The sequence below is a fragment of the Acipenser ruthenus genome, chromosome 57, assembly GCF_902713425.1.
Source record: "Acipenser ruthenus chromosome 57, fAciRut3.2 maternal haplotype, whole genome shotgun sequence".
Classification (NCBI taxonomy): domain Eukaryota; kingdom Metazoa; phylum Chordata; class Actinopteri; order Acipenseriformes; family Acipenseridae; genus Acipenser; species Acipenser ruthenus.
Genome location: NC_081245.1, coordinates 4,515,350 through 4,538,201, shown reverse-complemented (window position 1 = coordinate 4,538,201; position 22,852 = coordinate 4,515,350). Strand labels below are relative to the sequence as shown.

Here is a 22,852-nt window from a genome sequence, read left to right as displayed (position 1 = left end):
TGTCCGTTCTTTCTTTCGTTAAGTATATGGAAAACTACAAAGAGGAAGTATGTAATTCAATATGTTAGCCTAACATTATTCTTTATAACATTATGAAGCTGAATGAGTTGATGCTATAGAGTGGTGCGAAACTTCTAATCATAGCTGAGATGCCTTCTCCAATTGCGTCTGTATCCTAGCAGAATGACCCCTGAAGCTACAGCAGCTGCTGTTACAACACCCCCCACCGCCCCCGACTCCTTTATCCAAGGCGATTTACAGAGACTAGGGTGTGTGAACTATACATCAGCTGCAGAGTCACTTACAACTACGTCTCACCCGAAAGACGCAGCACAAGGAGGTGAAGTGACTTGCTCAGGGTCACACAATGAGTTGAGGTGGGATTTGAACCGGGGACCTCCTGGTTACAAGCCCTTTTCTTTAACCACTGGACCACACAGCCTAGTAAACACATAAACACATAAATAAAGACATTGAAATCTAATTTTTGCGCGTTCTCTACTCTCTTTTTGCATTGCTGTTTTCCTATAAAATAACTCCCCCCCCCCCCCCCCCCCCCCACCGTTAGAGAAGCAAAATTAGTTCATTATAAAGGCTGAAATAACAATGGCAAAAAAGGACAAATCATTCAAACTGGATAATTAAAACAACCGCAAAAAACATGGATACAAAATAAAACCATTAAATAATAAAAAGAAATCTCAATGTGCTGCGCGTGATCGTGGTTATAGTCAACATTGACAGGATTTGCAGCCCTGGTCAGATTTCAAAAACACGTTTATTTAGGTCTTGTGAAGGGGCCCGTTTTCTTATGTTCGAAGGCAAGGAATTTCAAAGATGAAACACTGACGACTCTTAAAAGGCGCTTTTGAAAATAGAGCCGGACCGAAAGCCTTTCTAAAAATAAAAACGAAATGGGTAATTTAAGACGTCTAACCAAAACTGAAATTCCTTTGAGAGTTTCTCGACCTGTGTCGAAGGAACAGTCGGTGTCGCGCCCTGTGTCACGACAGCTGAATCCGAACAGGGAGGTTAATTTTGGAGAAGCATTTCTGAGAGGCGAGTTTCGTTTCAGACAGAAGTCAAGGAACTAACTATAGCTCTGGACAAAATTTTTGTATCACTTTGAATTTTAGGATTGAGACACAATAAAAAATACAACTGTATTAGCATAATTTTAGATATTTTATTTAGCATCATGTAATCAAAGAAACGACAAAATGATATCGCAAAAAAAAATTCTACCGGAAGCCATAACAGTAGTACAGTGATATTTCATGTTAGAATTTGAACTGTCACATTTTTCAATTTTTGTCGTTTTTTTTTCTGTATCTGGAAAACTACAAAGCTGTGTGGAATTCAATATGTTGACAAGGGAACATTATTCAGCAGCTTTCATTGGACTCTATGAAGCTGAGGGAGTTCATTCTATATAGAGGGGGTGGAATTCAATATGTTAACAAGGGAACATTATTCAGCAGCTTTCATTGGACTCTATGAAGCTGAGGGAGTTCATTCTATATAGAGGGTGTGGAATTCAATATGTTAACAAGGGAACATTATTCAGCAGCTTTCATTGGACTCTATGAAGCTGAGGGAGTTCATTCTATATAGAGGGGGTGGAATTCAATATGTTAACAAGGGAACATTATTCAGCAGCTTTCATTGGACTCTATGAAGCTGAGGGAGTTCATTCTATATAGAGGGGGTGGAATTCAATATGTTAACAAGGGAACATTATTCAGCAGCTTTCATTGGACTCTATGAAGCTGAGGGAGTTCATTCTATATAGAGGGGGTGGAATTCAATATGTTAACAAGGGAACATTATTCAGCAGCTTTCATTGGACTCAATCAACCCCCTTATAAAAGTCCACCGTGGTATTTCTGCAGTTTTCCCATGCTTTTTCCCATGGGTTTACTATACATTTACCACAGTCAACCTGGTTTATTAATAGTCTTCACCATACCTCTCTGTGCTTCACAACGCCTGTGCTTTACAATGCTTTATCGTGTTTAAGCTTTATTACACTGTGCTGTGCTTTTACTGTGGGACACTTTTATAAGGGACTCTGCACAAGAGTTGAATTCCATACATCTGGACCCTCGAAATTAAAACAGGGCCTCTCTCAACACAAGTGAAAAAAAAACTTCTAAAATAATTGAATCTGTTCAGTCTTGAACAAAGAAGACTACGCGGCGATCTGAGTCAAACATTCAAAATCTTAAAAGGTATTGACAATGTCAACCCGGGGACTTTTTTGACCTGAAAAACAAGGACTAGGGGTCACAAATGGAGATTAGATAAAGGGGCATTCAGAACAGAAAATAGGAGGCACCTTTTTTACACAGAGAATTGTGAGGGTCTGGAACCAACTCCCCAGTAATGTTGTTGAAGCTGACACCCTGGGATCCTTCAAGAAGCTGCTTGATGAGATTCTGGGATCAATAAGCTACTAACAACCAAACGAGCAAGATGGGCTGAATGGGGCCTCCTCTCGATTTTGTAAGCTTTCTTATGTTCTTATTATGACTTCCGGTAGACCTTTTTTTTTGGCGAGATCATTTTGTAGTTTTCTTTGATTACGTCATGTAAATAAATAATGATGTCACATATTTTTTTTTTTGGATCATGTCTCAACCCAAAACTTGTAGTGGACGCTACGCGTTTGTACAGATCTGTACAGTACACTGTGTATAAGATGCTCCTCTTCTCTTCAGAGCAAACACGCGGGTGTAAGACGAGCCCTCTTCAGCACAGTGAATATAACTTCAGGAATGCTCAGATCATTACCATAGGCTGAGGATTAGTCACACACTGCACGGCAAACTGTAACTGATAATTCTATACTGCGCCATGACCAAATACAGAAGCCAGTTTAGATGAACGGACAAAAAACACCACACCCCTATTCCGCCGACACCAGTGGCTCTCTGCAACTACGGACAATTAACGCGTTTCTCAGCGTGTTTCCCGGCCTGTAGATTGAACTCATTTCGGTTCATAAAGTCGAATATACAGCCCGCTGAAGTTCACACATTGAATCGCTTTGGAGTAAAAAAACGAAAAGCAACATTAACGTACCAACCCAGAAAAAAAATAAGATTGCAATGCACACGCACGCACACACACACACACACACACACACACACACACACACACACACACACACACACACACACACACACACACACACACACACACACACACACACACACAAATAACAATTTGGATCGAGTTTGTTACAGGTTTAAAATGGTTTAATGAGATGTGTGCATTTTTACAAACCCACAGCACACGTAGCGTTCGAAACGTGGAAACCACAACGGTATCTACAGAAAGAGATATCAATTTCAGCTTGTAATCTTTATTTAGATAAAATGACCTGTGATATCAGTGTTCGGTGCCGTGCTTCATTGGACTAAGCTGAATGTTTTTTTATAGGGATACCCTGTGCGTCACCCACCCCCGTTTGAGAAGCAATACACTGCGCCCCTAGTGGTGGTCCCATAGATCACGGGTATGCCTCCCGAGAGCGTGTTTCTAACCAGTGTGATATTAACAGACCATAATTAGAGCTTCTGACTATTCTCCTCTACGACTTCAGTCGATCCCTGTTAAGTCATTCGTGTCTCGCAGTCACACTCAGAAACGCGTTTATAGGACAAACTGATTTAATCGACGGGGGGGGGGGGGGGGGGGGACGGGGGACGGGGGGGGGGGACTAGTCAAGTAATTTGAGGGCTCAGTTGGAATGGAACCACTGACTTAGGACAGGGGGTCTCCAATCCTGGTGCTGTCCTAATAGCAGATATCAGGCTTAAAGAGCATGGAAAGCAAGAGAGAACAGGAGGGTCTTGAGAGCTGATTTGAAGCGAGCGACGGTGGGAGCGTCACGCACCAAAGCTGGGACAGAGTTCCAGAGAGTCGGAGCCGTGAAGCTAAATTGGTCCAATTAAGTAATTTAGGGAACAGTTGGTGCACAAACCAGGAGGGACGGGGACCCTGCAGGACCAGGGTTTGGACACCCCTGATTTATAGGAGGAGGTGTGGTCCTGTGGTTAAAGTCCAGGGCTTGTAACCAGAAGGTCACGGGTTCAAATCCCACTGCTGCCACTGACTGACTCACTATGTGTAACCCTGAGCAAGTCGCTTCACCTCGCTGTGCTCAACCAACGTCCTATTGTAAGCGACTCTGCATATAGTTCTGTAAAGCGCTTTGTGCTGATGGTCCTCTACGAAAGGCGCTATATAAAAACCGATATTATTATTATTATTAGAGGACAGATCTCAAAACCCAGTGGCCATTTTGAAAAGAGCTTTGAAACACACTTTACAGTTATCAGTGTAAAAACTTAGCAGCACTTGGGGGACGTACAGTGCTCTATTTTACTACCCCCCCCATTTACCCTTTAAAAGGACCCCAGTGATTCTGCATCAGCACATGACTAGGCAGCCCCCCCCCCCAACTTAACATTAAATCAAATCTAATGGAAAAACGAGGCAACGCGTGTATCATTTTATTAAGAGATTAACAAATAAAATTTCAACAGCTACTGTATTTCTCTCCAGACCACGTCTTAACCGCGCAGCTGTACCATTTAACAACGAACCAGAAATTGACACGAACACGAAAAACCTGTACACTTCAGCGTCCCCCCCCCCTCCCTCCCTGATTCACGTCTGCACTGCAGCTGCAATCCGCACACTGAACAGCACTCTGGCAGCCGGTCCGCTCTGCTTCCTTAAATTTTTATGATGTTTGATGTCATCCTTGTTCTGATCCAGGATTGTTCAATCAATCCCGGTCCTGGAGGGTCATAAATCCACTCCAGGTTTAACAGGTAACATGAGATCATGAATGAACAGCGTGAGGTTCTGAGGATTCACTGGTTCAGTTAAACAAGTCAGAACAGGGCTGGGGTGGAAGGGATACATTTTCTACAGAGACAGAGAGAGAGAGAGAGAGAGAGAGAGAGAGAGAGAGAGAGAGAGAGAGAGAGAGAGAGAGAGAGAGAGAGAGAGGATGCTTAGGGCTGCTCTTCAGTTCTGTAAAGCAAGTGTCTTTATTTTAGAAAGCAGCAGCGCCATCTAGCGGGGATGTAGTGTATTACCAGGCAGCTGGAACTACAAGCACATCATCTATTAAAGAACACACACTGAGACACACACACACTGAGACACACACACACACACTGAGACTCACGCACACACACACACTGAGACACACACACACACACACACTGAGACACACACACACACACACACACTGAGACTCACACACACACACACACACACTGAGACACACACACACACACACACTGAGACACACACACACACACACTGAGACACACACACACACACACACACACTGAGACACACACACACACACACACACACACACTGAGACACACACACACACACTGAGACACACACACACACACACACACACACACACACTGAGACACACACACACACACACACTGAGACACACACACACACACACACTGAGACACACACACACACACACACACAGACACACACACACACACACACACACACTGAGACACACACACTGAGACACACACACACACACTGAGACTCACACTGACACACACACACTGAGACACACACACACACACACACACACACACTGAGACACACACACACTCGCACACACAGACACACACACACACACACACTGAGACACACACACACACACTGAGACTCACACTGACACACACACACTGAGACACACACACACACACACTCGCACACACAGACACACACACACACACACACACACACTGAGACACACACACTGAGACACACACACACACACACACTGAGACTCACACTGACACACACACACTGAGACACACACACATACTGAGACACACACACACACACTGAGACACACACACACACACACACACACTGAGACACACACACACACTGAGACACACACTGACACACACACACACACACAGACACACACACACTGAGACTCACACACACACACACACACACACACACTGAGACTCACACACACATTCCTGGGTTTTACAAAAGCTATACACCTCTGGCCAAATGTGTTGCATCATCACCCTCTGTATAGAATGAACTCCCTCAGCTTCATAGAGTCCAATGAAAGCTGCTGAATAATGTTCCCTTGTTAACATATTGAATTCCACCCCCTCTATATAGAATGAACTCCCTCAGCTTCATAGAGTCCAATGAAAGCTGCTGAATAATGTTCCCTTGTTAACATATTGAATTCCACCCCCTCTATATAGAATGAACTCCCTCAGCTTCATAGAGTCCAATGAAAGCTGCTGAATAATGTTCCCTTGTTAACATATTGAATTCCACCCCCTCTATATAGAATGAACTCACTCAGCTTCATAGAGTCCAGTGAAAGCTGGTAAGGAAGTGAATCTCACAGCGTGCAGGCGTGTGTTCTCAGCTGGTAGGAGTAGGTGAATCTCTTCCCACAGGCTGCGCACAGGTAAGGCATCTCTCCGGTGTGGAGCCGCTGGTGGATCTTCAGGTTCCCCAGGAGAGAGAAGGTCTTCCCGCAGTCCGAGCAGCGGTAGGGGGCCTCTCCGGAGTGGCTCCGGAGGTGGATGCCCAGCTTCCCGGACTCCCTGAAGCTCCTCCCGCACTGGGGGCACTGGAAGGGCGTCTCTCCCGTGTGGATGCGCTGGTGGATCTTCAGGTTCCCCAGGAGGCCAAAGCTCCTCCCGCACTGCGGGCACTGAAAGGGCGTCTCTCCCGTGTGGACCAGCCGGTGGGTCTTGAGGTTGCCGGAGTTGGTGAAGCGTTTGCCGCAGTCGGGGCAGGGGTAAGGAGCCTCTCCTGTGTGGCTCCGGACGTGGCGTTTGAAATCCCCCGAGTGGTGGAAGGTTTTGCCACACTCCCCGCAGCGGTGGAGGGGAGGGGAGGAGGAGGAGGGGGCGGGGCTGGAGCAGGAGGGGCGTGTCTCCACGTTGTCGGAGCGCGCGCGCAGGATCAGGGTGAAGTGCTCTCGGTGGCTGTTCTTGATGTGCTTGTTCAGGTACTGAGCCCCAGTGAAGGAGATCTTGCAGTGAGGGCAGGGGAAACACAGCTCCTCTGCCTCCGATTCATCCACTGCAGGAATAAAACCAACACTGTGAAATAACAACAACAATATTAATAATAATAATACTAGACTTCATTGAGGGGAGCTCTGAACCCCAGGACTGGGTGCAGCAGCAGCAGCAGCAGCAGCAGGGCTAGTGTGAGTTTGTAACCCTGCTCAAACTCCTGGCTCCTGATCATTTCAATATTAATAATAATAATACTAGACTTCATTGAGGGGAGCTCTGAGCCCCAGGACTGGGTGCAGCAGCAGCAGCAGGGCTAGTGTGAGTTTGTAACCCTGCTCAAACTCCTGGCTCCTGATCATTTCAATAATAATAATAATACTAGACTTCATTGAGGGGAGCTCTGAACCCCAGGACTGGGTGCAGCAGCAGCAGCAGCAGGGCTAGTGTGAGTTTGTAACCCTGCTCAAACTCCTAGCTCCTGATCATTTCAATATTAACAATAATAATACTAGACTTCATTGAGGGGAGCTCTGAACCCCAGGACTGGGTGCAGCAGCAGCAGCAGCAGCAGCAGCAGCAGGGCTAGTGTGAGTTTGTAACCCTGCTCAAACTCCTGGCTCCTGATCATTTCAATATTAATAATAATAATACTAGACTTCATTGAGGGGAGCTCTGAACCCCAGGACTGGGTGCAGCAGCAGCAGCAGCAGCAGCAGGGCTAGTGTGAGTTTGTAACCCTGCTCAAACTCCTGGCTCCTGATCATTTCAATATTAATAATAATAATACTAGACTTCATTGAGGGGAGCTCTGAGCCCCAGGACTGGGTGCAGCAGCAGCAGCAGAGCTAGTGTGAGTTTCTAACCCTGCTCAAACTCCTGGCTCCTGATCATTTCAATATTAATAATAATAATAATAATAATAATAATAATACTAGACTTCATTGAGGGGAGCTCTGAACCCCAGGACTGGGTGCAGCAGCAGCAGCAGCAGCAGCAGCAGGGCTAGTGTGAGTTTGTAACCCTGCTCAAACTCCTGGCTCCTGATCATTTCAATATTAATAATAATAATAATAATAATAATAATAATACTAGACTTCATTGAGGGGAGCTCTGAACCCCAGGACTGGGTGCAGCAGCAGCAGCAGCAGCAGGGCTAGTGTGAGTTTCAATGAAGTCTATGATTTGTGCAGCCTCTGTTAAACACGCTGTCCCAACACGTGCTTGAGTGTAACCAGCACATCTGGGATGCGAGCAGCCAATGGAAAAGCGCCCTGCTGTGTAATGTGTGTGATGATATAACCTCGTGTTTCAATGTGCTGGGAAATAAGGCAGGAATGGGCTTTATCCTTAGCAAACGCTCCACAGTAAAAAAAAAACTGATAAACGCATTGCCCAGCTGGTTTCTGAAGTGTGTGGTTATGCAGTATTCTTAAAAATATGAATAAACATATAAACTTTGCAGGGGTTTCTGTAACATTATAACAAAGGAGTGATTTTAAAATGGTTTGATAATAATAATAATAATAATAATAATAATAATAATAATAATAATAATAATAATAAGGTGTTGCTTACAGGTCACAGTGATACTGGATGGTGTTCTTTCTTCCTCGTCAGTGGATTCTCCTGCAGTGATCTCATTTACTTTGAGACCGGCTGCCGTGTCAAGCCTGCCATCTTGGGTGTGGCATGCTCTTTGGTGTGAGCGGCCATCTTGGGTGTGGAGCTGGGGCGGCTGTGAGCGGCCATCTTGGGTGTGGAACTGGGGCGGCTGTGAGCCCTGGGGTCTCTCTTGGTCACACTGCAGCTCAGTCTCCTCCTCTTTGATCTGAATGGTCATGTCCTCACGCACAACCCACCTGATTGGAGCCTTGCTGCCCTCAGTCCTGCCAGACCGGACCCTTCTCATCGCCAGCACCTGTGCAGGGAACACAACCACGACACACGTTTCCATAGCGACTGAACTGAAAACGTGTTTAACAGGGCCCCCCCCCCCCCCCCAGCTTGAGCAGCTCAGCTGGTGAGAAGTGGTTTTATTTTCTATTACGATTGTTTGAAATGTTTGTTCTGCTTGAATTATTTTATGCTGTTGATTTTGTAAATGATTATTTCTGACAGGAGGCTGTGCGGTCCAGTGGTTAAAGAAAAGGGCTTGTAACCAGGAGGTCCCCGGTTCGAATCCCACCTCAGCCACTGACTCACTGTGTGACCCTGAGCAAGTCACTTCACCTCCTTGTGCTCCGTCTTTCGGGTGAGACGTAATTGTAAGTGACTCTGCAGCTGATGCATAGTTCACACACCATAGTCTCTGTAAGTCGCCTTGGATAAAGGCATCTGCTAAATAAACAAATATTATTATTTATTTCTTAGCAGACACCCTTATCCAGGGCGACTTACAATTGTTACAAGATATCACATTATTTTTACATACAATTCCCCATTTATACAGTTGGGTTTTTTACTGGAGCAATCTAGGTAAAGTACCTTGCTCAAGGGTACAGCAGCAGTGTCCCCCCACCTGGGATTGAACCCACGACCCTCCGGTCAAGAGTCCACAGCCCTAACCACTACTCCACACTGCTGCTCCAGCCCTTTCACTGCTTTCTGAGGGGAGTGCAAGGCAGATGCAGCGCACCCTGCTGGCTAGGCGCCCCGGTGAGCTCAGAGCGGACACCTGCGGGACTGGCCTTTGACCTCTAGGGGTCAGTAGCGCGCTGACCTGCTCTCAAGCCCCTGGGTGTAAAGAGAAGCGACTGGCACAGGGATCGGAGGACGCCCACTGAACCTTCAGTCCTCCCGAGCTGTTGGAAGATATTGCTGTGGCGTGGGAGTCTAAACGGGCACTATAAAAACAATTCGAGGGGACTGATTCTGCACGTACTCCTATCGCAAAGCAGTGTGATCCAGTCCAGGTTTTACTGCTCCCAGCTTGATCAGCCCCCAGTGTGTCTAGCTAACAAGCTCAGGGTGTGTCTGATTATTAAACTCCCAGTGAAACCAGGACTGGATCACACTGCTGTGGAATAGGAGTCTTTATTTCCATACCTGAATAATATTAGAGGTCAAAAGGTGTACGTTTTAGGCAGGGGTGTGTGTGTGTCTCTACGAGGCATAAACACTCGTGTCTTCACGAAAACAAAGCTACACTACAGAATGTTAAATCTGACCAAAAAACGGTATGCTACAATTAAAAGCGTTACTGTTCTCATGTTATAACGTAATGTCTAGAGTGAATCAATTCCTAATCTTTTAATTAATAATGTTAACAAACGTTGACACAAATTCAAAGGCGTTTTTGTGTCGTTTTGTTCTGCGCGTCAGTGTCTCACCTTATGCGCTGTCCTGCGGCTCAAAAATGTTATATTCGTTGAAGAAAACACAAAAGAAGACGAAGAAAAAAATAAAATTAAATAAAATAAAACGACTCGGGCCGAATCAAAACAAAACCGGACGTAGCTTCCGTTTCCAATTTCAATTGAACCGGATTCGTCACAGCCAGGTGATGGGGCCAGCCAATCAGAACCCTCGCCCGGGCTGGTTCAGCCAATGAAGAGGGGAGAATCCCACTGCTTGAAATACACATATAAAAAAATAATGTGATATCTTGTAACAATTGTAAGTCGCCCTGGATAAAGGACGTCTGCTAAGAAATAAATAATAATCTATTGGAAAAGGGTAACAGTGAGCATTCGCAAAATAGCAGATGCCCTTATCCAGGGCGACTTACAATTGTTACAAGATATCACATTATTTTTTACATACAATTCCCCATTTATACAGTTGGGTTTTTACTGGAGCAATCTAGGTAAAGTACCTTGCTCAAGGGTACAGCAGCAGTGTCCCCCACCTGGGATTGAACCCAAGACCCTCCGGTCAAGAGTCCAGAGCCCTAACCACTACTCCACACTGCTGCAATAATAATAATAATAATAATAATAATAATAATAATAATAATAATAATAATACGGATTTAAACTATTGTACCGCAAAAATGTGAACAAAATGTACCGTGTAAAAATACTTTGTTCTTAATTGTAAGACAAAACTGAACACGTCGTCAGATTCGTGATAAATACAAAAGTGTTCTTTTAATTCTGCAAGAGAAATTTTTAAAAAAAACAAAAACCGAGACATTCAGACACCAACCGCGCGTTCACGACGCAGAATGAGCTTGACGTGGACGCGCAAAGAGAAAAACGCTCGTTCCCGTGAGAGGACGCGCTCTGCACATGCGCACTGAGGACAGAGCCCACAGACACGCATACGACACCGGTGGGGGTTTCATGTGTGTTTTTTGTGATGCGTTGCATTACAGCCGGAGACGCTGAGAATTTGAACGTGTTCGTGTGCATCAATGAGAGAAAACGTTTGTGTTAATGTGAACACAACCTCGGTCATCTGCTCAGAGTTGAATGCGACTTGCAGCGTCCTAATAAGAGATAGTTATTTATGTGGGAGTTTTTGGAGGTCGGGTCTCTGCGTTCACATGATGAATCGGTGGAGATACGAAACTCAATCGTTCATAAGACTGCTTTAGTAATTTAACACGCACAAATCCCAATACAGAATTGCTACGCCAGTTGAAATCGGATCGAGCGTCTTCGGAAAATATTACAGCACACCGGGCTGTTGACAAATCCATATTTATTTAAGAGACACGACACACAAGATGGACGTCAGCGTGTCCGTGTCGTGCTTTCACGACGAGCTCGCCTCTACTGTCGAGCGCGCACTCAAAGCTGCCGTGGACACCGTCTTGTGGGAAATTACAAAAACCGTGGGGGGCAGGTTTGCTGAAAAAGAGAAAGAGAACGAAAAACTGAAGCTGAGGCTGGAAATGTCGGAGCGGGAGCTGAGAGCGATGCGAGAGTGCCTGATGATGAGCGCCGCCCGAAGTCCGCCATCAGCCGTCAGCTTCAGTCGTGCCGTACAGAACTATACCGAGGACGGGACCGGAACGTGCGTCCGGTTCAGGGAGCAGCTGAACGACCCGCGAGTCGCCGAGGACCGTGCGTTTGCAGCCGAGCAGAGACCCGTTTTAATCGAGGAAGTCGAAACCAAGGAAAACCTTAACTGTGACGAGATTGGAGAAAGAGCGATAACAGGTGATTTGTTTGTATTTTTCATTAATGAGGTTAGAAAATAGCGGCTTGCGTAGCAGTTTGATCCGCTCCTGGTTTTACGATGAGTCCGACACACCTGGGCCTAATCAAGCTCAAAGGAAAACCTGGACTGGGTGAAACTGCTGTGCAATAGGAATCATTTTCATCCGTGTTACTAAAAATAACTTGCAAGTAACCCAAAATGTGATCTAGTATTTATTGTGGTAAAGCATAGGGAAGCATTGTAAAGCACAGAGAGGTCTGGTAAAGCATAGGGAAGCATTGTAAAGCACAGAGAGGTCTGGTAAAGCATAGGGAAGCATTGTAAAGCACAGAGAGGTCTGGTAAAGCATAGGGAAGCATTGTAAAGCACAGAGAGGTCTGGTAAAGCATAGGGAAGCATTGTAAAGCACAGAGAGGTCTGGTAAAGCATAGGGAAGCATTGTAAAGCACAGAGAGGTCTGGTAAAGCATAGGGAAGCATTGTAAAGCACAGAGAGGTCTGGTAAAGCATAGGGAAGCATTGTAAAGCACAGAGAGGTCTGGTAAAGCATAGGGAAGCATTGTAAAGCACAGAGAGGTCTGGTAAAGCATAGGGAAGCATTGTAAAGCACAGAGAGGTCTGGTAAAGCATAGGGAAGCATTGTAAAGCCCAGAGAGGTCTGGTAAAGCATAGGGAAGCATTGTAAAGCACAGAGAGGTCTGGTAAAGCATAGGGAAGCATTGTAAAGCACAGAGAGGTCTGGTAAAGCATAGGGAAGCATTGTAAAGCACAGAGAGGTCTGGTAAAGCATAGGGAAGCATTGTAATGCACAGAGAGGTCTGGTAAAGCATAGGGAAGCATTGTAAAGCACAGAGACACACACACACGGAACTGTCACATTTCATTGAAATAAATGCTTCCAAAAAATCTGGAAAAGGGGGAACTGTACTCACCTTTCTATGTGAAGATGTTGTGGGGACGTTTCTTCCCCTCTGAACTTTCTCGCGCACCCATATTGTGAATTCGTATTGCTCTTGGTCCTGTCGTTTCTGGTTGGCATGGATACGGCTTCCCGCACGCCAAACCGTGCCGAATATTCAGATATGAGCCCCGCCCCCCGGCCTCCTGCTTCATTTCAGAGTTTGAAACGGCTGTGGTGCAAATTAGGAACGATTGCCAAAGTCCCAAAAGACTGAACCGCAAGCGTCCTTCATCGCTGAACAGCGTTTCTATTGGGAGGTTTTGGAATATGTACTGACTGAAACAGCAGTGTGGATAATCGCCTTCTTGTCTTCTGTTTCCCAAGACACAGGTGCTGCGGGGAAACTGGCCTATCAGACGACAAGACCAGAGACAGAGACAGAGCTGGTGCCTGTTAAAGAGGAACCCAATGAGTCTGTCCACAGCCAAGAGGACGGGAGTGCAATAGAGACTGTCCACAGCCGTGGACGTGGAGCTGAAATAGAAACTGTCCACAGCCGTGAATATGGAGCTGAAATAGAGGCTGTCCACAACCGTGGATATGGAGCTGAAATAGAAACTGTCCACAGCCGTCAATGTGGAGCTGAAATAGAGGCTGTCCACAACCGTGGACGTGGAGCTGAAATAGAAACTGTCCACAGCCGTCAATATGGAGCTGAAATAGAAACTGTCCACAACCGTGGATATGGAGCTGAAATAGAAACTGTCCACAGCCATCAATATGGAGCTGAAATAGAAACTGTCCACAGCCATCAATATGGAGCTGAAATAGAGGCTGTCCACAACCGTGGACGTGGAGCTGAAATAGAAACTGTCCACAACCGTGAATATGGAGCTGAAATAGAAACTGTCCACCGCCGTGAATATGGAGCTGAAATAGAAACTGTCCACAGCCATCAATATGGAGCTGAAATAGAGGCTGTCCACAACCGTGGACGTGGAGCTGAAATAGAAACTGTCCACCGCCATGAATATGGAGCTGAAATAGAAACCGTGCGCATTAAAGAGGAGCTCCCTGAACTCGAATACTCTTGCACTGAAGTCCCCGACTCGGACCATAACAACACCCGTGTCCACGACGAGCATTCGGAACCGTCGAGCCGCCCTCCCGTCTTGGGAATCGCTCCGGGTGAGAAACCGCACCGCTGCCCCGACTGTGGGAAGAGGTTCCGTCGCCTGGCTCACCTCCGAGACCACCGGAGAATCCACACGGGAGAGAAGCCGTTCCACTGCGAGGACTGCGGGAAACGGTTCAGCCGTCTGGAGCACCGGAAGATCCACCAGCGCATCCACACGGGAGAGAAGCCGTACCACTGCGCCGCCTGCGGGAAACGCTTCAATCAGCTGTCTGCTTTTAAAACTCACCTGCGCATCCACACGGGAGAGAAGCCCTACCGCTGCGACGCGTGCGGCGCCAGGTTCACGTACTCCCAGCAGCTCAAAACGCATCGCTGCCAGGGGCCGGCAAACAGCAGGGAGAATTCACACTCGGACCGCGCAAACTGGAAGACGCCGCTTCAGTACGGGTTATAAACAGCGGGAGACAACGGCCAATGAGAGTTTGGGATTTGTGTTCTAAGGAAATGTGGTCAGTGCAAGCGTGTGAAGTCATTCGTGGCTTTCAGGAATTTGATACAGCAAGCGTTTTTTGTCAGTAAACTCTTGTTTTTTAGAAACGGTCCAAAACAAAAACATCGCAGCGAGACTTCTTGCTGGATTTCCAAAAGCCTCGACTCCAGTTTTTTTATGAAGGAGACAAAAACATCAACATAAAACTAGAAGGGAACAGCCAGGCGCTGTATTTCAGTAGCAGTGGGTTTTAAAAAGTCGCACGGACAGCTCCTGAACATGTCGACTGTGTTTATTCTCCTCGGCAGGAATCGCAGGTACAAATACTCAAACGTACTAGAGAACGATTTCTCATACCACTCAGGGGAGTCGGTCTCCTGTACCCCGCTTGCCAGCCCTGGTCACATGACACAAAGGGGGGATAGGGGGTCTATAAAGCAGCAACAGCACCATCTAGTGGTCGGCAAACTCCAACACAGCTCGCTCCAGAGTGAGAGATCGCTAAACCCTTCTGTACAGATTTGGATTGATGTATATGTGTAGCTGTGGCAGGACGTTTTGCATCACACGGGAGTCACAGTGGGACTGGAGCTCAGGTTTGGTTGATGGCTTTGATCCGCAACAGACCCCCCCCCACCCCCCACCCCCCCCCCCCACAGAAGCCAGTGTCCCCTTTTAGCGTTGGCTTTTAAAAAACGTGGCGATCGCTTGTGAGGATCACAGATTAGAAACGAACGCGGCAAACCACAGGGGTGCTATCGGGGATGGAGGCAAAACACAAGGCAGGGACGGTGATGCTGTGGACCCGTTCGCTTTTTTGTAAAGTCGTTCTGCTGATCTCTGGATTGTGCTGTTGAACCGTTACAGATTTAAACAACTGAAAAAAAATTAAAACCTGATCACGGATCAGGTAAGAACATGATTCTATGTCTGTTGATCAGTGTGACGGTTTTCATAGAGTCCAATGAAAGCTGCTGAATAATGTTCCCTTGTTAACATATTGAATTCCACCCCCTCTATATAGAATGAACTCCCTCAGCTTCATAGAGTCCAATGAAAGCTGCTGAATAATGTTCCCTTGTTAACATATTGAATTCCACCCCCTCTATATAGAATGAACTCCCTCAGCTTCATAGAGTCCAATGAAAGCTGCTGAATAATGTTCCCTTGTTAACATATTGAATTCCACCCCCTCTATATAGAATGAACTCCCTCAGCTTCATAGAGTCCAATGAAAGCTGCTGAATAATGTTCCCTTGTTAACATATTGAATTCCACCCCCTCTATATAGAATGAACTCCCTCAGCTTCATAGAGTCCAATGAAAGCTGCTGAATAATGTTCCCTTGTTAACATATTGAATTCCACCCCCTCTATATAGAATGAACTCCCTCAGCTTCATAGAGTCCAATGAAAGCTGCTGAATAATGTTCCCTTGTTAACATATTGAATTCCACCCCCTCTATATAGAATGAACTCCCTCAGCTTCATAGAGTCCAATGAAAGCTGCTGAATAATGTTCCCTTGTTAACATATTGAATTCCACCCCCTCTATATAGAATGAACTCCCTCAGCTTCATAGAGTCCAGTGAAAGCTACTGAATAATGTTCCCTTGTTAACAATTCCACACTGCTTTGTCACTTGAAAAACTTCAAAATCTAACACCAAATCCTCCTGTTGTAGACTTTGATGTTAAGTAAAACATCTCAGTTATGTTGGTGTCGTTTTTTTCATTTTTAATTCCTGTCTCAGTCCTGAAATTCCAGGCGATCCGAACGCTGTGCTCAGAGCTGTAGACCGTCCTCAAATTTATTCTGCTTTTGTTTTCTGACGCAGGGAGTGAGGCGGACTGGGCTGAATTTGACGCAGGACCAGCTTCAGTAGAGATGAGAGCCGTGCGCGTCAAAGAAGAGACTGGGGAGTCCGTCTGTATCGAAGAGGAGACTCCCCAACTCCAACCCGCTGAACCGGGACCTCTCCACCTCCTGGAGGAAGCCTTTGAACTGACCTGCTCCGCTGTGGCTCAAGCCAGCCCAGGGGTGAGGCATTCCCCTGCCCGCGACAGAGAAGCAAAGCATTCTGGGAGCGGAATTCGAATCCCACATCCGTGTCCGGACTGCGGGAAGCGTTTCGTCGAGCTCGGACCGCTGAAGAGACACAGACGGACTCACGCGCGGAAGACCCCTTATCCATGCGCGGAGTGCGGGAAGAGGTTCAGCCAGAAGGGGGCGCTGCAGGACCACCTGAGAATCCATACTGGGGAGAGACCGTTCCACTGCGGGGAGTGTGGGAGGAGCTTTACCCGCGTGGACGGGCTGCGGATCCACCAGCGGATTCACACTGGAGAAAAGCCGTACCGCTGCGGGCAGTGTGGGAGGAGCTTTAGACATTCCGCTGGACTCAAACAGCACAGCCAGACTCACACGCCCCGCGGTCAAGGTGAAGCGTCAGTGGAGTGCCACAGGGATCAGTATTAGGTCCTCTGCTATTCCTAATCGACATTAATGATTTAGATTCCGGTATAGTATGCAAACTTGTTAAATTTGCAGACGACACAAAAATAGGAGGAGTGGCAGACACTGTTGAAGCAGCAAAGGTCATTCAAAATGATCTAGACAGCATTCAGAACTGGGCAGACACATGGCAAATGACATTTAATAGAGAAAAGTGTAAGGTACTGCACACAGGCAATAGAAAAATAGGAGAAAATAGGAGGCACTTTTTTACACAGAGAATTGTGATGGTCTGGAACCAACTCCCCAGTAATGTTGTTGAAGCTGACACCCTGGGATCCTTCAAGAAGCTGCTTGATGAGATTCTGGGATAAGCTACTAACAACCAAACGAGCAAGATGGGCCGAACGGGGCCTCCTCTCGTTTGGAAACTTTCTCATGTTCTTATATAGACCTGAGAAGGACTCCAGGTGTATCGTGGAGGAAGGAGAGGTCTACTAACCAACTCGAGGCTAAAATATGCCACAGAAAACAAAGTTCAGACGAGGTATGAACTGAGGAGACAATGGGACAGTTCAGGGCTGTTTAGTGGAGACAGTGTTTGATCCTTGTCCTAAGCCTTGACTTTCATATCAACACCTGAGAAACAAAAGGTTTTAAAAACATAATGGATATATTCACAAATGATGTTTGTGTTATAGGTGATGTGAAAACTTTTGCTGTAGAAATGGGCAGTCCAATCTAAATTCTACCAGTAGCTGTGCTTCAGCAGAGGGAGGTTATCCTCGCTTTAATAGCTACCTTTGAAAAAAATCGCACCAATGATTTGAAAATGTTATTTCGATAGATGTGTTTAAGTTTTTGTGGCTCATAATGTTTGTGTTATTATTTGAGATCCATGCAGGCAATATAAATCTGCATTATAAATATCATATGGGAGATACTGAAATTGAAGAAGGAATCTATGAAAAAGAGCTAGGAGTTTACGTTGACTTAGAAATGTCTAGACAATGTGGGGAAGCTATAAAAAAGGCCAATGAGATGCTTGGATATATTGTGAGAAGTGTTGAATTTAAATCAAGGGAAGTCATGTTGAAACTTTACAATGCATTAGTAAGACCTCACCTAGAATATTGTGTTCAGTTCTGGTCACCTCGTTACAAAAAGGATATTGCTGCTCTAGAAAGAGTGCAAAGAAGAGCGACCAGAATTATCCCGGGTTTAAAAGGCATGTCGTATGCAGACAGGCTAAAAGAATTGAATCTATTCAGTCTTGAACAAAGAAGACTACGCAGTGATCTGATTTAAGCATTCAAAATCCTGAAAGGTATAGACAATGTTGACCCAGGGGACTTTATCAACCTGAAAAACAAGGACCAGGGGTCACAAATGGAGATTAGATAAAGGGGCATTCAGAACAGAAAATAGGAGGCACTTTTTCACACAGAGAATTGTGAGGGTCTGGAACCAACTCCCCAGTAATGTTGTTGAAGCTGACACCCTGGGATCCTTCAAGAAGCTGCTTGATGAGATTCTGGGATCAATAAGCTACTAACAACCAAACGAGCAAGATGGGCTGAATGGGGCCTCCTCTCATTTGGAAACTTTCTTATGTTCTTATTAATAAACATCGTAACCTGTCCTCTTAATTTGAGTCTCATTTCTCTTTTCAGTCTGCAGTATGTCTAAATGAATTTGAATGTACTTTGTAATTTGACATCATCTTTATGTAAGAGAGCGTGTGTCTGGAAATGCACATGTAAACAGAATATTTTGGAGTTAGAAATGCCGTTTCATAAGGGATACCAAAACTAGCAACCTTGTTGAGGGTAGATTTTGCAAAAAATGTACCAGGATCAAATCTGTAGGAGAGGCAGCTACAGTTTTATTTAGAACAACGCAGAATCTCAAACACAAGAAATACAAAAGCAAACGAACCAGCAGCTCGTTACAGCATTAACTGTGCAGGAAGTGACATCACAAACACACCAATAGATTTGAATAGAAATGAGTGAGTGCGGTTGCCATGGCATCAAGCCAATAAGCTCCCTCCACTGTTTTGTTTTCAAAGGTGTGCTGAACACCCCAGAACACGCCTCTGTCTCTTTACTGTGTTGTAACAAGCAGCCTTCGAAGAAGGGGGCGCTGAGATTAGTGTGGGGGGGATGGTAAACAAACTGGACTGTCAGTTTTCAATGCCATTGTGTTTATTTATAATATAGCGCCTTTCGTGTCAGTCAAAACAAATAAGACTTCAGCATCACAAGCAAGAGTAAACATTTCAAAACAGCAAGACATAGAAATACAATGATAACACTGTCAATCAATCAGTAAGAAGGGGCGGTCAAATTAGTGTTGGGGAATGTAAACAAACTGGACTGTGAACAGCTTCCTGTGAAGAAACAAAACAGAAATGAATGCCCTCTAACAATCTCTCTCTCGCCTCTTTCTCATTCTCCTCTTTCTCATTCTCTCCTCTCTCTCCTCTCTCTTGCCTTTCTCTCTCCCTCGCCTCTTTCTTTCTCTCCCCTTCTCTCTCCCTTTTCTCGCTCTCTTTCTCTCTCCCCTCTCTGTCTTTCTCTCCTCTGTCTTTCTCTCTTTCTCTCTTTCTCTCTCCCCTCTCTGTCTTTCTCTCCTCTGTCTTTCTCTCTTTCTCTCTCTCCTCTCCTCTCTCTCCTTTCTCTCCTCTCTGTCTTTCTCTCTCTTTTTCTCTCTCTCTTTCCCTCTGTCTTTCTCTCTCTCCTCTCTCCCTCTCTGTCTCTCTTTCTCTCTCTCCTCTCCTCTCCTTTCTCTCCCCTCTGTCTTTCTCTCCTCTCTGTCTTTCTCTCTCTTTCTCTCTCTCCTCTCCTTTCTCTCCTCTCTGTCTTTCTCTCTCTTTCTCTCTCCTCTCCTCTCTCTCCTTTCTCTCCTCTCTGTCTTTCTCTCTCTTTTTCTCTCCTCTCTCTTTCCCTCTGTCTTTCTCTCTCTCTCCTCTATCCCTCTCTGTCTCTCTTTCTCTCTCTCCTCTCCTCTCCTTTCTCTCTCCCCTCTGTCTTTCTCTCTTTCTCTCTCTCCTCTCTCTCCTTTCTCTCCTCTCTGTCTTTCTCTCTCTTTTTCTCTCCTCTCTCTTTCCCTCTGTCTTTCCTCTGTCTCTCTCTTTCTCTCTCCCTCTGTCTCTCTCTCTCCTCTCCTCTCCTTTCTCTCTCTCCCTCTCTCTCTCTCTCTCTCTTTCTTTCTCTCTCCTCTCTCCTGTCTCGTTACGTTCTTTTCTTTACCCATAGTATCTTACATCTACAGCAGCTGGCCCGTACAATAACAAAACACTGAGCCCTCGCTGCACAGCGCAGTTAAAGGTAGAAACTGGCTCCATTTTGGCTCCGCGCCGTCAGCACTGCGCATTAAAACACAGCGCGGAAAGAGCCAACATGGCGACCGCCGCAACCCAGTTTCATAAACACCTCCTCCCCGGCGTTTGACAGGGAGGCCAGCCAATCAGCCTCGCAAACTGGATCAAGAGTGTTTCTGCAGCCAATAACAGGCGACGGTACCAACCAACCACGCCCACTGCTAGTGACGTTTTCAGAAAATAGACAACTGTAGTGTGCTTTGTTTAGAGAGAGAGAAAGCAGCCGCTGGGGAGTTTCCGCGATGAATTTAATTAGTTTTGTAATGCAGTTTTATTTATCTATATTACCCGCATGGGGTTTCCAGACAGAGCCTTTTTGAGAATAACTAATATTAAAAATAAGAAGGTTTAATAATAAGCTAGCAAGCGTTTCGAAATAAACCTATTTAAAATGAACGCGTTAAATGGAAGGAGTCAGGTTTTAGCGAGTTAGGAACAGTGTATAATTCATTATGGAGGGCAACTAATCTCCCGATTGTGGCGCTGCATTTGTGCCATAGAAAAACATGAGAAACGTTTCACGATTCAGTCCCCCTGAGTTTCAATAGCCATAGTTTTGTATGTAGCAGGGCTGGGAATCAGACTCCCGCTGCACAGCAGTGTGATCCAGTCCTGGTTTCACTAGGAGTTTAATAATCAGACACACCTGAGCTTGTTAGCTAGACACACTGGGGGCTGATCAAGCTGATAGTAAAACCTGGACTGGATCACACTGCTGTGCGATAGGAGTCCCAGCCCGGTGTGTGTATACAGGAAGGGTGTGCGTGTGGGTGATTCTGCGTTCTTCTGTATAAAACTGTAGCTGCCTCTCCTACATTTTTTGCATTCAGAACAGAAAATAGGAGGCGCTTTTTTACACAGAGAATTGTGAGGGTCTGGAACCAACTCCCCAGTAATGTTGTTGAAGCTGACACCCTGGGATCCTTCAAGAAGCTGCTTGATGAGATTCTGGGATCAATAAGCTGCCAACAACCAAACGAGCAAGATGGACTGAATGGGGCCTCCTCTCGTTTGGAAACTTTCTTATGATCTTAAAGTCATTTTTAAGTAAGCACGCTGTATTTAGATAATTGATCGACAGAACGGGAACTTCATCAACTTTTCAAATACTTGCAGGATTTCACAAAAAATTTAAAAACAGCCAGAAATACTATATTAAGAAAACATCGCTGTACAGAATTTAGAAAACACTCAGTCCGGGCTATAATAGATCATGACTAAATATTATCTATTACACACTATTACAATGAAATCCTTGGTTTTATTAGCTTGAACGCTGGCTTTTTTTCATGTTTCGGTCAGTTCCCTTTTTTTAAAAAATGAGTTTATCTTCTCTGATAGTCTCATCTCCCCCTGTCCGCGAAAATGTGTTGATAATTTGCCCTGAACCGATGCTGCAGCTACATGTTCGTGTGTTTGGTGTCTATACCGCTGTAAAATCAGAATACAGCGTTGTGTGTATCCCTCACAAAACACACACGACCGTGAACGCTAACATTTAAACTTTATTGAAAGTTAAAGTCGTTGTATTTATCTTGCTCTTAATTGTATTAATACTTGTACTGTGATTCTTGAAATGTGTTTTTGTTTACGATTGTAAGTCGCCCTGGATAAGGGCGTCTGCTCAGAAATAAATAATAATAATAATAATAATAATAATAATAATAATAATAATAATAATAATAATAATAATAATAATAATAATAATAATAATAAACAACCCAGATATTAACGTACTCAATCTGTTAATAGAAGCGTCGGATTATTAAATTATAGATGTATTGGTTGCTTCTATAAAGCACGGACAGGACTGATCTCGTTTTAAATTATCTGTACTTGATCGTCTCATATTCAGAATATTTAAACGCTGCTTCACGAATATTCGCTTCTCATTGGTCAGTTTCCTTGTGCCAGAAATCGGATCAAAACATTTTTTTTTTATTTAAAAATAACCAAAACCCTAATGATAAATAAATAAATAAATAAATAAATAAATAAATAAATAAATAATAATAATAATAATAATAATAATAAACCCAGATATTAACGTACTCAATCTGTATGATATATATATCACGTTATAATATAATATAATATACGTCACCTTGAGCACCCGCCTACAGTTTTGTGTGCGTTTAAAAGTAAACGTGTAAAAAAACAAACAAACAGCAAAACCGGGACGATTTTAAAAAATTGAACTGTTTTCCGAAAAAAAAAAAAAAAAAAAAAAAGAATTTTGAAAACTCTCACCATCCCGGTTACCCCGGGACGTCTGGTAACACAATCGGTTCCGGTATTTTGTAACATGTG

At 45.0% G+C, this 22,852-nt stretch overlaps 3 protein-coding genes across 5 annotated transcripts; 2 read left to right on the top strand and 1 right to left on the bottom strand.

Moving 5' to 3' along the window:
- Nucleotides 1-4,547: 4,547 nt before the first annotated feature.
- LOC131724863 (zinc finger and SCAN domain-containing protein 2-like) lies at nucleotides 4,548-10,631 on the bottom strand. The gene is made up of 4 exons (XM_059017837.1): nucleotides 10,400-10,631; nucleotides 8,646-8,988; nucleotides 6,444-7,131; nucleotides 4,548-4,941 (listed from the first exon to the last, which is right to left on the bottom strand). Exons 2-4 carry the CDS (start codon nucleotides 8,977-8,979, stop codon nucleotides 4,908-4,910), a joined length of 1,056 nt encoding a protein of 351 aa, XP_058873820.1. The 5' UTR covers nucleotides 8,980-8,988; nucleotides 10,400-10,631; the 3' UTR covers nucleotides 4,548-4,907.
- Nucleotides 10,632-11,234: 603 nt separating this feature from the next.
- Nucleotides 11,235-15,272, top strand: LOC131696527 (zinc finger protein 112-like). 2 transcript variants are annotated; one of them, XM_059017729.1, is made up of 2 exons: nucleotides 11,235-12,175; nucleotides 13,467-15,272. In XM_059017729.1, the coding sequence occupies exons 1-2, from the start codon at nucleotides 11,740-11,742 to the stop codon at nucleotides 14,666-14,668; spliced, it is 1,638 nt and encodes a 545-aa protein (XP_058873712.1). In that variant the 5' UTR covers nucleotides 11,235-11,739; the 3' UTR covers nucleotides 14,669-15,272. The 2 variants fall into 2 exon arrangements, with proteins under 2 accessions (XP_058873712.1, XP_058873711.1); XM_059017728.1 differs by having other exon boundaries at nucleotides 11,236-12,175; nucleotides 13,461-15,272.
- LOC131724873 (gastrula zinc finger protein XlCGF7.1-like) lies at nucleotides 14,884-18,806 on the top strand. 2 transcript variants are annotated; one of them, XM_059017856.1, is made up of 2 exons: nucleotides 14,884-15,021; nucleotides 16,541-18,806. In XM_059017856.1, the coding sequence occupies exon 2, from the start codon at nucleotides 16,591-16,593 to the stop codon at nucleotides 17,179-17,181; it is 591 nt and encodes a 196-aa protein (XP_058873839.1). In that variant the 5' UTR covers nucleotides 14,884-15,021; nucleotides 16,541-16,590; the 3' UTR covers nucleotides 17,182-18,806. The 2 variants fall into 2 exon arrangements, with proteins under 2 accessions (XP_058873839.1, XP_058873838.1); XM_059017855.1 differs by lacking the exon at nucleotides 14,884-15,021 and adding an exon at nucleotides 15,362-15,614.
- The last annotated feature ends 4,046 nt before the right edge of the window (nucleotides 18,807-22,852 follow it).